Source organism: Hydractinia symbiolongicarpus, chromosome 3 (genome assembly GCF_029227915.1).
Source record: "Hydractinia symbiolongicarpus strain clone_291-10 chromosome 3, HSymV2.1, whole genome shotgun sequence".
Taxonomy (NCBI): Eukaryota; Metazoa; Cnidaria; class Hydrozoa; order Anthoathecata; family Hydractiniidae; genus Hydractinia; species Hydractinia symbiolongicarpus.
The window spans coordinates 18415469-18430601 of NC_079877.1; the positions used below are offsets into that span (position 1 = coordinate 18415469).

Here is a 15133-nt window from a genome sequence, read left to right on the forward strand (position 1 = left end):
TGTGGCTACCTTGACCTACTGTTCCTTCCCACAAGGAAAGTCCTGCATAAGGGTACTTGGTTACAGCATGTTTGCATCACCACCCACCGTCACCGTCCGCAAAAGGTCGTAGGCCTGATTTTTTGTACATTTTTCACATGTTTTTCGTACCTCCTTGCAGGCCTTACAAGTATTGCTATAGCAAGAGTCCTTACACCTATGCCTGCACGGGCCTCCCGGAGCGTATAGCTCTAGCTTTGGGTTCAGCCGTAGAGACATGTTTAATACGTAGCGCATCGACACGCCCAGAATACTGACTGCGTCCTTCAAAATATCGATTTCATCATCGTAATACTGGAACCTCGTCTTGTTCACGGCTTTAATGAACGGTTACACATCGGCTAAGTTGTACTCACGCAACCAGTCCATCATGGTGACACCGCATCGCCTGTAAAAGTCGGAGCGGAATGTCTCGTACTCCTCGCCGGATAGTGCGTTTCTCCCACCTAGACGGCCATAAAATTCCTCGTGAGCCACAGGCCCAACATGGTTCAGCTTCTCGTGGCTCGTCAACCATTCATACGGAGGCAATCCCAAAAGAGGCTAACGACAATTTTGCCCTCATATGCTCCGGGGGTCTTGGTGGTTCTAGTGGGGGGGGGGGGGGGGGGGGGGGTAAATAAGCCTTATTCCAGAACTCGTGATCCTTCAGATCGGGGCGCTTCATTTCGCACTCTTCTAAGAACGCTTCGATTTCCGCTTTACTTGACAATGACCCAGAGCTCCTAGTTTTGTGGTAATCAGACACATCGCCCCCACCTTTGTAAATATGACAGCTAAAGCTGTACACAACCTTAATGCGCATGTCCATGTGTGGTGTAATTTTTTAGATAATCGCGTCCTTTAGAGGTTGATTTAGATGCTTGTTGAAACGCCATGCCTTGATCCTATTTCCATCCTCCAACATCTTCGCATCAACACCAACATCTTCAAATTCGCTCGACATCCCGAGTTCCGTTATGTTGCAAACCGCTAAAGGTAAAGTTGTTAATACTACTGATCCTTCAAAAATTGAGAACACGAGAATTTTGTTCGATAACTGTTCCCAATTAAGTTACATATCGCCAGAGTTATGTGAAAAATTGCAATTAAAGGTTGTTGGTAAGCGTGAGATTTGCATCCGTATTTTTGGTAAACATTCGTTCAAAGAAACTTTAGATAGGGTGCAGTTTTCAGTGATCGGTTTAGATGGAGAAAAAATCAACGTTGATTGTTATGTGAGAAATATTTGTCATCCTTTAACAGGACAGAATTTTAACGATTGTGTGAAGTATAAACACTTGAAAGACTTACGTTTAGCTGACAGTAACTGCAATAATAGAGATTTGAAGGTGGATGTCTTGTTGGGTGCTGATAATAATTGAAAATTTTTTATGGTGGTATAGTTCGGGGTGAGGATGGGCCAGTTGCTTTAAATTCAAAGGTTGGATATTTTGTAAGTGGGCGCATAGGGTCAGGTGAAGGTAGTAGAAGTGCCGTCTTGGTAGCAAATGTATTGAAGATTGGTGCTGAGTTTGTCCAAGATAAGTTGGATAATCAGTTGGGAAAGTTTTGGTCCTTCGAAAACGCTGGTATCGAGAATCAACCAGCTGCTGAAAATTTTTGTGAAAATGTTAAATTCAGCGCGCAGACTAAACGTTATGAGGTGCGGCTGCCTTTTAAGGATGATCACGATGTGCTCCCTTATAAATATTGTGTTTCTTTAAAGAGACTTGGATCATTGAGGCATGAATTGAAAAATAATCCCAAATTATTGCGTAATTATAACAGTATCCTCAAAGAACAGCTTGAAGAAGGTGTCATTGAAAGAGTTACCAACAACGATTGTGTCAAAAGACAAGTTCACTATTTACCACACCGACCCGTCATTCGTGAGGATAAACCAAGCACCAAAGTACGCATGGTATTCGATGCAAGCTCACAATCGGTGGGACTGTCTTCATTAAAAGATGTTTGTATGCTGGACCATCTTTAACCGAGCCTTTTTATAACGTTTTATTGCGCTTTCGATCTCACAAAGTAGCCTTCATTACTGATATCGAGAAGGCATTTTTAGAAATTAGTTTACATTCAACCGATCGTGATTTTGTTCGCTTTATTTGGTTTAAAGATTTACCTAATTTATCAGAACAAAACATTGAAACTGCAGAAATTGGTATTTATAGATTGAGTAGAGTATTGTATGGCGTAAGTCCGTCGTCATTCCTCCTTAGTGCCACTCTTATTAAGCATGCTGAATCATTTAATCATGTTGATCCTTTGTTTGTACAGAAGTTATTGAGTTCACTTCACGTTGATGATCTAACTTCCGGTGGCGTTACTGTTAATGCAGCACATGATTTTTACCAGAAATGTAAACAACATCTCGTTGAAGCAAATTTCAATCTGCATAAATTCTATTCGAATTCCGAAGAGTTGGAACAATTAGTTACCAAACCCCATGCTGCTCATACCGGACATGTTACCAAAGTTCTTGGTGTTTTGTGGGATAAAAAGAAAGATTCGCTCTTATTCACATTCGACGACATTTTATCGTTAGCGAAGGACATACCGACAAAACGACAATTGATTAAATTTACCGCTTCCATTTATGACCCTCTTGTTCTTATTAACCCTATTGTTGTGCGATTAAAAACATTGTTTCAAAAAAACTATGTAGGTAAAATTGGTTGGGACATCGACTTGAGTGGACAGGTTTTGAACGAGTGGCTAGTTACGTACAATGATTTTAAAAGTGTTTGACATTTGAATGTACCACGATGTTACGATGGCGGGAATATTGTTGATGCACAATTGCATGGTTTTTCTGATGCTTCTTTGAAAGGTTACGGTGCGTGTGTTTATTTGAGGTTCGAACATGCTGATAGTAGTTTTTCTACGAACCGGTCACGATACCTCGATTGGAGGTGTATGGTGCAGTGATGTTAGCGAAGCTGGTGAAGTATGTTCGTGATGAGTTGAGTTTGGTTTATGATATTTCTGTGACATGGTGTTGCATTGATTCGTCTATTGTTCTATATTGGATTAAAAATGTTAATAAGAAGTATGAGGTGGTTGTCGAACGGCGAGTTGGTATCATTCGTGATTTAGTTTCACTGGACAGTTGGTTTCATGTGGAGTCAAAGGCAAATCCTGCGGATATTTTGTCGACATGTTGTTTGGTATCTGAGTTCGTGAACAATAACTTATGGTTTTCAGGACCTTGCGCGACATTAACATCTCAGCTTCGAGTTTTAATTTCAGTAATTTCAAGGTTGATGATGCGACTTGTTTAATTGTTGGTAACGACGAATCAGCGGAGAGCACCGAAGAAGAAATTGATTTAAAATTTATGAACATTGCACGATATTCTAATTACACATTACACATTACGAATTACCGCATTGGTTTTACGATTTGTTGGAAACCTCAGAAAAAAGCGTCGTAAGGAAGAATTGGTTTTACATATATTTGTTACAAAGGACGAGCAATTGCATGTAGAAAAACTGTGGATTAAATATGCGCAAAAAGATATAATTCAACTTCCGAGTTACAAACAGTTACAAAAAGATTTACGATTTCAAAATATTCGTTGTAAGGGACGCTTAGAAAACGCTCCTTTAGACTTTGATACTAAGTTTCCGATATTTTTACAATCCTTTAACAAAGCTAGTAACTTTGCATTATCATGTTAAAGTTTTGCATAATGGTTTGAAAGAAACACGTAATGCCATCAGATCGAAATTTGGATTCCAAAAGCACCAAATTACATAAAGCAGTTAATCCGACAGTGCTATTTATGTCGTTATTATGAAGGGAAATCCTGTTTCGTATCCTGTTTCACCAGCATTACCGAAATCACGACTATCCAATCATCATCCGTTTAAACATACTGGTCTCGACTATGCCGGACCTTTACATGTTCAAAATGTTTATCATGGTGGAAGTATGTATAAAGCTTGGGTGTTCTTATTTACTTGTACCAGTACCAGAGCTTTACATTTGGATTTAGTTTCTGATGCTTCGTCTTCGGGTTGTATTCGTAGTTTTCGCCGATTCTTCATTGAACGAGGTATTACCTCTGAAATTATTTCTGACAATGGTAGTCAATTCATTGCCGAAGATACGCAACGATTTTCGTCAAATCGAGGAATTAAATGGCATTTTAATTTAGAAGCTCCTTGGTGGGGAGGGATGTTTGAAAGACTTATCCGTTAAACGTTGCTTAAAGAAGATTTTACACAATACCAGATTATCGTATGATGAACTACTGACTGTTCTAGCTGAAATTCAAGCAGTTATTATTAACAGACCGCTGACATTTTTGTGTGAAAACATAGGTGAGCAACCATTAACACCTAACCATTTACTATTTGGGAGAAAAATTAATTTGGAAGCCTTGCATATTGATAGCAATGAAAATGAAAAAGATTTATGTCAACGTTAAGATCATTTGCAACGTATCATAAACCACTATTGGAATCGATGGAAATGCGAATATTTGACAGAGTTACGCGAATATCACAGAGTTGGCAAATCACGTGGTGAAACTTCTATTCGAATCAACGATGTTATTTTAATTGAGGAAGCCAAGCAACCGAGACAAAATTGGAAAATGGGAGTCGTTGAAGAGTTCGTACCATCACGTGACGGTGAGAAACGGGGAGCTGTCGTTAGATATGTTCTCAATGGAAACACACATACAATAGGACCGATAAACAAACTTTATCCTGTTGAATTCGCGAAAAACGAAGCTGAAAAGAAAGAAGAAGTAAATATTACATTCATTGACGAAAATGATATCATAACGGACATGTAAATAAGAAACATTGAAGACATTATGTTATACATTTGTTGACACTTTTATAGTTTATCACGTATTTGTTATATATAGGATATTTAGGCAGCTAGGGGGAGGATGTGGTTACCATATTTGTTTATGTCTTCCCCAGCCCTCTAGCTGCTCTTATTATGCATTTATATTCTCGCACATGTTAGTTTAGATTTCGTTCTTTAAAAATATAGTCACGTTTTAAAATAAAGTTTTATTTGTATCCGAATTTATCTGGAAATTCAGGACATGCGAAGGAAGTCCTGGTACATTTAAAGCCATTTGAGCTACAAAAGTTGTGCAAGCACAGCAATCACTCAACTAGACAACCGACTACGATATCAATCCTATTCTCATGCTGAACGCTAAGTAGAAAGGATAGATTCACACTTTTATAGTATCTGACATGACTCGGTGGGGTTTGAAACCAAGACCTTCCGCACTGAAAGCGCACGCTCAACCACAAGGCTAGCTAGTTAAGTTTTTAGTATTTTTTTAGATACATGCGGTCTTTCTAATTCCATTTTTGTCTTGCGGGCGACTTATTGCTGATGTGAACCTTTATAAACCTAAGTTAAGACTTTATCACGCCGGCATTATAGTGGCATGGTGTAGCTATATATTATACTAGTATTGAGTCATCAACGTAACCATGTGTCAGTCAGATACAGATCAGATATATACGTTTTGACCTATATAATAACTGGCTCCTTTTGTCTGTTATTGACGTAACGTCCATATGCACCTAAGTAAAATCGTATTGTCTAAAAAGTTTTACAATTGTTAGGTCAAAATTTATAATTGTCTTATCGCCCTGCTTTAAATGCCTAAATTCGGAAAGTATGGCTATTACAGAATCACTTTTTATGTTAGCTAATCCCATCAGACCAGCCTAAAAGCATCTCCTAACAAGTTTTAACTCAATATCTTTCTTTTTCATCCTTCTTTTTTATCATATTACAGTTTCGGTTTTCACGAAACGGTTCCTGGAAACTCATTTACAACTAAATTGCCACTATGGTCAAACCAATTGACTTTTTTCAATAAATTTATGTTTGTTGCTTTACTAAGAGATTAAAGTCATAAAACATAGGATGTAGCATTTCATGCAGTCAGAGAAAATTGTTATTTAATCTGTAAAATCGATTGTTATTTAATCCGTAACCGATTTAATTAAGCGTATAACTATTTAGTTAATTAAATGGTATGAACTTCTTAATCTAGTTTTTTAATCTTTTTCAACCAAATCAACAGCATATGATTTCATTTTTTTGTTTATGTGTTCTGCACCGAAAGAATATTAGCTAGAGTGTAAAAGAAGGTCTGTTCGGGAGAAATAGGATTAGTTATGTATACCTATATATACCTTGTGTTGTATTTAAGCTAGCTAGATAGCTGCTAAACATGTCTTCAAGGAAACCTTCATTGTGTTTTTTACAACACCCTGTGCACATATCAATTTTTTACGCATAAATTAATTTATCTTCATAATTAACGGAAACTTGAGAAACCAATCAGATCTCAGAACTGACCAGTGTAGCCCAGGGTCATTTCTTCTCGCCGTCCGAGATCGTCAAAAAGAGAAAAATGGGCCTGGGGACGAGGTTGATTTGTGAGGGCAGATCTGGTGCTATAGGAATGAAAACTGGAGATGGGTTGTGCAAAATCCTTAAATACAATAGGAAGCTTGTTACTGAAAAGGTCATGTATAAGCAAGCAGTTTAGAGTAATTAAAGAGTCAGATACTTTTAAGATGTTTGATTTTTTGTACAGTGGATTGGATGATTCACGTTGATTTTTAAAATATGTTATTCTTAGGGCTTTATTTTGGGGAACATATATTTTTTGTTTGAGCATGATGTTACTCTGTGCCCAAACTTGAAGTCCGTAAGTTAGATGCGATTGGAAGATTGCATAATAGATATTTATGAGAATTTCTTGCGAGACAAAGTACCTCATTTTTGCTAACATACCGACGGCAGGACTAAGCTTTGAAGTGAGTGTATTCATATGTTACTCATACTGTAAATGCTCATCTAGGATGACACCTAAGTATTTTGTATAACTACTTGGAAGAATTTTCTGTCCACTTATTTTAAAATTGAGGTGTTTACTGATGGTTCTCTTGGGTGATTTAAATATAATGAGCTCAGTTTTATTAGCATTAAGAGAAATTTTATTAGATTTTAACCAGTTGCACAGCAAATTTAAATCCTGGTTGGTACGAGCATTGAGTTTCTTCAAGGATTTGTTTACTTGAAGAAGACTTGTGTCATCTGCAAAATAAAAACATCTGAGTGGAAAATTAAAGAGTGTAGACCGTTTATATAAATTAGGGGACTTGTGGAACACCGTGTTTGATTAAGCATTTATCGGAGGAGGTGCCCAAAATTTCAACATGTTGGGTTATACCTGTTAGATAAGATTTAATCCAATTATGTGCAATTCCTCTGATACCATAGTAAGAATGTTTATCAAGAAGTATTTTGTGTTCCACGGTGTCAAAAGCTTCCTGAAAATCAACAAAAACTCCAACAGCAAATTCACCTTTGTCAATAGCATTTCTGATTTTTTCAGTTATTTGAATGAGGGCATGATTGGTGCTGTGGTTGTTCCTAAATCCAAACCGGTTTTTATATAAGAGAAAATTATGTGTTAAAAATTTATAGAGACGATCATAATATAATTTTTCAAAGATTTTGCCAATATCTCTTATAATAATACAGAGACTGTGTCTGTTTGTAACAGGCAAAGTGGATATCGTCATTTTCCTTTGATGTCGCCGAAAAACTTATGTCTAATATGTTAAATTTTCTGACGTTATGGCGCGACGTCAATGACACCACTTTAACGTCAATATGGTATATTAAATTAATGAAGCCACTACAGTACACTTAAAACTTTGAGGCCAAATAACTTGGAAACGAGGTGGTGACGTCAATGATTTTTCACCGGGTGGGTAACTAGGGACCACCTAGGACCAACTTGGGTAAGTTTCCCAAACCTGGGGCCCAAAATCCGTTTCGGAATGGACGGGTTAGAATTAGTAAGAAGTGAATTTAAGTACACCGACCTCCTTCCACACCTTTACCTCCAAAAACCCCGCTTTCACCACCACCTCATCCAAAAAACAAGTAAAAAAACGAAACCATATGCTGATATCAACAAAAATAGTATTAAATATCAACACATAATAATATTAAATGTAAGATACATGACGTCATCAACGCATGCGCAAAGGCATATATACTATATATGCTATTTCACAATAGTATACAGAATAAGGAAATTCCCCAATTATTCAATCCTTGACCAAATCAAAATTTTTTCTGGTTTGAATAAAATGTACCTATAATAAAGGGATGAATTTTTTCAAAAAGGCAATCAGTAAACTATATGATACAGTATCAGCACCAGTAGCGGCAACTCGCGAAGCTCTCGCTAACCAAATATAAGGAGCGTGAAGGATACCGTTAGTTACTATTATAACAGGGTCAGGGATAAATTTTCAGGAACACCAACTCTTCACGATGAGGTTCAACGGGTCACCATCGAAGATGAATACTAAGGAATTGAGTACCTCAAACACATGTTCGGGAAAGAATCTAAGCATGCCACCAATACTGATGTAATTGAGGATATCCATAATATTTTTAATGTTGACGCGGAAATGATAGAAAACGGAAACCGCATCAAAACATGGAGGTTCAACAAAAACCTTAACCAGCCATTGACAGATAACATTATGCGAAAAATCACACCACACATAGACATGCGTGTGAAGGTGGTATACAGCTTTAGCTGTGATATTTACAGAGGCGGTGGAGATGTGGCCAATTACCACAAAACAAAGCTCCGGGTCACTCTCAAGCATGGCTGAAATCGAGGCTTTTATGGATGAATGCGAGATGAAGCGCCTGGATCTGGAAGATGCAGAATTTTGGGTCAAGACTTATTTACCACCCGACAGAACCATCGAGACCCCAGGAGCATATGATGGCAAAATAGTATTCAAGCACGCACAAGTCAAGATAATATCTACTAGAGAGCCCCTACTTGGATGTGGAACTTTGCCAGACTGGTTGCGCATCAAGAGGTGTATTCATAGTTTTGACAAGACAGACGAAAGAACGGACAGCCTATGCTTTTGGAGATGCTTGGCCGTTCATTACCGCGAGAATCAAAATCAACGTGAAAAACATATTACGCAAGAGGCCCTCAAATTAGCCCGCGAGTACTACGAGGACCATAATCTAAAGAGAGATAATGTACGTGCCACAAGGCTCGTGGACTTAGAGGGCATTGCTAAAAAAATCGAAATTAATATCAGAGACTTTGAACCAAAAACAAACACCGACAAGGCCCCATGGCGTCTCGTCTATGGACAAGGCCAGTACAAAAAAGACTTAGATACAATCAATATTGGTATGCTGCAGGGTCATTGTTTCTATATCAAGAAAATGGAGGTATTGACGCAGCATTAGGAATGCGACGTTTGTACACAAAGATTCAACATATCGGAGAACCTCACACGACACAAACAAAATGACTGTGAAGGTATTAAGACCAAGATCATTTGCAGAGGTGAAAAGATCGAGCGGATGCAGAGTAGCTCCGAGCGGGTATTTTAACCCGATAACGGTTTCAGTTACGCCACTTGCCAATGGATTGAAGCCATACCAGAGCAAACAGGTGGACACATTCACCACGCGTTCTGTGGGCATGGAGGAGAGCGTGTGATACGCGACGGTATTAAAGAAGTCTATAGGGTAGATGGGTATGATCCTAAGACAAAAACAGTATATAAATACCACGGTTGCAAATGGCATGGATGCCCATGTCAACCACAGCGAACCAACACCGATAAAAATAATTTCAATCGTACCAAATTTAAAGAAGACTACATTCGGAAACTGGGGTACAATCTTGTCACTGCATGGGAGTGTGAAAACCCTACAAAGGTTAAGAGGGTATTCAAGAAAGAGTTTCGACCATATTCCCATTTTATAACATTTGATTTCGAGGCTCTCCTGGAACCATTGAACCAGCAGCGAACGTCTGATTTGACATATACTTCAGAGCATATCCCCGTCAGCGTAGCCATTCACGATTCGCTCCAAGAACATACTACCTTCATCATGAATGAAGATCCAAAGGTGCTTGTGCAAAAATTCGTTGAGCTATTAGAGCAGAGACAGATCCGGATTGTTAAAGAAGTTGAAAAGATGTGTTAAGTTATGAAAGATGGTGCAAATTATTGGATTGTGATCTCAAAAAATTAATGTTTCCGTACGAATGGCTAACATGCTATGAAAAGTTGAACCATGTGGGTCCAGTCGATCAGTTTTATAGCACACTCAGTGTTAAAAATACACTATCACTTGAAGATTACCATGCGTTCAGTTTTTTTAGAAGAGGATGCGTCACGATGCTTGATTGGTTAGCACAATACACCATGGCTGACGTTGTCCAATTTATCGAGGCTGTAGACAAGACCCGCAACACTTATTATGAGGATGAAATTTACATTTTGAAAGATGCTGTTAGCATCCCGGGTGTGTCAATGCGGTATTTACTCAACAAATCATTGCTGTTGAACCCGGATATAAAGCCTTATGTCCCGGGTGATCCCTGTAAGCATAAATGCGAGGCTCGTTGCACCAAAGCACGATGCGAGTATTGTAAACAGGTTCAAAAAGATTGTAAATATTGTACAAAGAACGACGCGTATGAGCTCCTGCAAACGGGGATGGTAGGTGGCCAAGCGATCGTATTTTGCAGGTACCACGAGAGGAATGTGACAGGTATTCGCTCACATATTTATACCGAGCCAAATAAGTGCAAGACTCTACTCGGGTATGACGCCAATATGCTCTACCCGAGCACCCTACTCCAAGATTTCCCGTGTGGGAAAGAGAAGCTTATAAAAATGGCTGACCTTGCTGGAGAATTAGATAATCTGGTGCAGAACATTATAGACGGAGATTTTTTCGGGTTTGCCCAAGTTGATATAGAAGTCCCTACCGAGTTGTACGACAAGTTCAGTGAGATGTCACCGTTATTTGTAGTCAGGGAGATCGCTGATCGCTAAATCTCTCAGCATATGCACGATTATTTGATCAAGACCGGGCGAAAACGTATTCCGGGTACTAGGAAGCTGTTGGGAGTGATGAGAGCCTCTAAGATTTTGCTTTGTACAGACCTGCTCAAGTGGTATCTGGTGCGTGGATTAGTAGTCACGGCCTGCTACCAGCAACTCAAGTACTCAAGGGGTAAACCATTTGCGTGGTTCCCGGAAGAGATTGCGGATGCGCGGCGCGAAGCAGATAAAGACCCCGACAAGCGCATCGCGGGCGATACAGCAAAGTTGAAAGGCAACAGCTTCTATGGAAAAATGATCAAAGATCCAGCAAGGCATGCCAACACCACCTTTACCAGGGATGAGAAGGTGGTAGATGCGGCAATGAGGAGTCCATACCTGGAGGATTTGGAAGAGATTGGAGACGCGTACGAGATGAGAAGAGGGAAGCAAGGGATATCCATCGATCGAGCCTATTAATGTGGGATATATGTTTACCAATTAGGCAAGTTGCGCATGCTGGAGTTCTATTATGATTTTCTGAATAAGTACGTAGATCGCCGAGATTTTGAATATGTGTACATGGATACCGATAGCGCGTATTTTGCCATCTCCAGAGAAGAGCTGCGAAAGGTCGTTCGTCCTGAACTACTCGAGCAGTACGATAAAGACGTAGAAAATTGGCTTGTTACTGACAAGCACTCGAGTTGAACGGGAGGGTTGTTCAAACCTGAATTCATCGGGTCTAGGATGATTGCATTGACAGCCAAGTGTTATTTTGTCGAAGGGAAAGTAGGCACGAAATTCTCCTGTAAAGGAATGTCGAAAAGGCAGAATGAAGTAACTTGGTCAAGGTATATGGGAGCACTGAGAGGCGAGCTAGATACCGCTAAAAATGTAGGCTTCCGGGTTCACAAACAAGGCATGATCACGTATGAGCAAAACAAGCTGGGGCTATCGGCGTTCTATGATAAGAGAGGTGTACATGAGGATAACGTGCACACCTCTCCACTTATGTAAGAATGGTGGGGGTTTGTCCGAAGTTTTGTGAAGCACTACTTCACAAAAACAACAACAAAATGGAGTTTAAGCAATGTTCGAAATGTAAACACCCTTTATCTTTAGACAATTTTAGGATTAAGGCGGACGGACAATGGACAAAAAGTTGTATCAAATGCCTCAATAGTAAGAACACGTCACGGGAACGTACCAAATGCCCGCATAAAAAAGAGAGATCCCAATGCAAAGATTGTGATTTTCCTGGGTATCAGTATCACCGCATTCTGGCCAGGATTCGCGCTGCTCTAAAACATGATACCGAAATAGCCTCCCAGGAGTACCTTAGATGCAATATCTGCAATTTCATTGGCCATATCCAAGATCAATTCAGAGATGGGATTAGCTGGAGCAACCGGGGACAGTGGAAACTAGATCACAAGGTACCACTCAAGTATCGAGATAATTGTGAATATCCAAGCGAAGAAGTTCAACTCGCAAGACTCCATTACACCAACATGCAACCAATGTGGATCGCGGAGAATCAAAAGAAAGGCTGTAGATATCCTCTTCAGTATGAGTCGGTAAAAACAAGAACAAACTCATTTGCCTCATCCATTCAGAAATGATAAACATTTCTGAATAATCAAGAGGTTTTCTGTATGATGCGTAAACGACCTAACCGGTGCTGCGTGAACTTTCACACAGGTAATACTCAAGGTGATACTGAATAGCTATATACAAAGCTCGATATATAGTAACATTGTGGTAGCAGGCTTAGACCTGGCTGAAGGTTACGGATGGGCGAGACCATGCTTTACCTTGAGGCGGCCGTCTCGCCCCGGTTTCTACCACACACTGTGCCAGTCGGGAAGAATTGTGCCAAAATGCCGGTTAAATATCAGTACTAGGAACGGCCTCTGAAAGTGCTCACTTAAAAAGGGTGGTTTTCGTTAATGCGTAGTACAAGCACGACATTTTGTATAGAGTATAAAGAGCAAGTACGCTAAGCCTGCAAAGCAGGACAGCACTGAAAAACACCTCGGATATGGAAAACCAAAGGCTCTGAGGGGTATACTCGCAGAATCAAAAACCCTCTGGGTTCAAGCAACAACAACAAAACAACAAACACCCAGAGGGTTCCCTTAAGAGGGTTTTGTTTTGAAAAAAAAAACATGCTATGCGAGATATGCCTATTTCTAGCAATAATTCTTTCGTACGTCTTGATCGTGTTCTGCTTTTATATGTATAGAAAGCTATTAATAAAGACGTCTAATCTAGCCGCTATTTTCGATGAAGTTGATACACCAGTAGAAGCCTTTGAACACCGCCAAAAACCTATCGACAAACGTCAGGTTTTGAAAGATGCAATACACAAAAATAAACAGCATCTCTTACGGAAAAAGTATACTGAAGGTTTCGTTGACAAGGCACCAGATGAAGCAGTTGAAAAAATATACGCTGTGTTCGTCCAACGTGAGATCTAGGACAAGGGGGAGAAGACGGCCAAGGCACTCTCCTGTCACGCGCTCAGCATGGGTGGTTTAGATATGGCCAAAAACGTGGGTTTTCGGGTACATGAGCAGGGTATGATCACGTACGAACAAAACAAGATCGAGCTCTCGACCTTCCACGACAAAAGAATTTTACATGACGATGGTGTACATACCTCTCCCTTTGTGGTTTAAGGGAATAAAAATGGAAGTGTGTTTGTATATCGTTGTAATTCTACCGTATGCTCTGATCGCATTTTGCTTCTTTCGATATAGACGTATAATAAAGAAGATGTCTGATATCGCACAGGTATTCGACACAGCCTCTGCGGAATCTTTTGAAAATATCGAAAAGCCCGCGGATCAACGCCAAGCTTTGAAAGAAGCCCTGCGTAAAGGCAAAGGACATCTCCTACCCAGGAAATGTACAGAAGGGTTCATTGACAAGGCCCCTGATGAGGTGGTAGAAAAGGTACATGCCGAGTACGTACAACGTGAGCGTCAAGAGAAAGGGGAGAAGACGTCAAGGGTGCTGGCTACCCATGATGTCTCCCTATATGCCAACTTGGTTAACAATTTTGTAAATTTGGATTGCGTTGAGGTCCTGAAAAATAATATCAATATTGACCCTATTATTAAAGACTCCTTCGCGGACTTGGGAAAACTGGTATATTATACCTTCGGAAAGTTTCTGGCACCTATTCTTATTGTTGGGCATACGGCCCGACATATCAGTCACAAAAAGAAGGATGGGGCGGAGGTGAAGAAGGCGGATACGACGGAGACGGCACTATAAGATAAATGAGTGAAGAGGTTCAGAAACAATAAGATGAGAGGGTTATAATAAAACCGCTGAAAAACGAGGGTCGTGTAGCAGCTGGCAAGAGACTTGCTGAATGGAATAGGAAGAACAAAGCTGACTTAAACAAGAACGTGGGTAAAGAACCTTCACAGGATGATAAGGAACCTATCGCAGGTTCCAGCAACTCCATGGACGGTGTCTACAGGAGTGTAGGAGCGATAGCCGTGCTTCCCATAGGCGTCGGGGCCTGGTATATGCTTAGCAAGGGTAAAAACAAACCCCACAACACCGCACCAGAGCCCCAACAGGGAAAACAGGACAAAACCCAACCAAATATCGACTTTTTTAAAATGCAGTAGACAAATGAGTGCAAGCAACGTTACCCCAAAAGAAAAGGAAATTTCAGATATGGTCTATGAGACAATTGTAGACCTTGGTTTCACCTTTGCCTATGCCATGGCGGGCAAAAATTTTTTGATTATAACAAGGCCCTCTGCAAAAATGGACACTGAAGACGTCCTCAAAATGGTTTCGTACTTCGCCGCAGGGAGAGCAAGTCGTGAAATGGCCATATCCAAAGGATGGCTACCCGCAAGCATCGTGCCCAAACAAAAATAGAGCGGACAAACACGAGTTATGGAAGGAGTCAAGTGCCCGGGGGCGCAATACTTAATGGAAAAGTTGCATGGCCTGCCTAGCTAAATGCAGGGAGAGGCGGGCTGTAGCAAATAGACATAATGAGGATGTTGAAATGGATCCTCTTGCTATTGATAGGGACATTAAGGGTGTTCAACAGGATGAAAACTACCTCACCCTGTATGATCTACTCATATACGGCATTATACCCCGATACATCGATCTTATCGGAGAGAGCCCCGAGAAGACAAGTCTCATTGAGAGATATCGCAACGCAT

At 40.2% G+C, this 15133-nt stretch overlaps 2 protein-coding genes across 2 annotated transcripts; both read left to right on the top strand.

Annotated features, from left to right (window-relative positions):
* The first annotated feature begins 998 nt into the window (after positions 1 to 998).
* On the top strand, positions 999 to 3792 carry LOC130636909 (uncharacterized). Its single transcript, XM_057446760.1, has 6 exons — positions 999 to 1344; positions 1425 to 1994; positions 2060 to 2775; positions 2910 to 3200; positions 3293 to 3437; positions 3716 to 3792. Exons 1-6 carry the CDS (start codon positions 999 to 1001, stop codon positions 3790 to 3792), a joined length of 2145 nt encoding a protein of 714 aa, XP_057302743.1.
* A 36-nt stretch (positions 3793 to 3828) lies between these two features.
* Positions 3829 to 5321, top strand: LOC130636910 (uncharacterized). Its single transcript, XM_057446761.1, has 6 exons — positions 3829 to 4214; positions 4270 to 4358; positions 4467 to 4833; positions 4913 to 5011; positions 5096 to 5115; positions 5248 to 5321. Exons 1-6 carry the CDS (start codon positions 3829 to 3831, stop codon positions 5319 to 5321), a joined length of 1035 nt encoding a protein of 344 aa, XP_057302744.1.
* The last annotated feature ends 9812 nt before the right edge of the window (positions 5322 to 15133 follow it).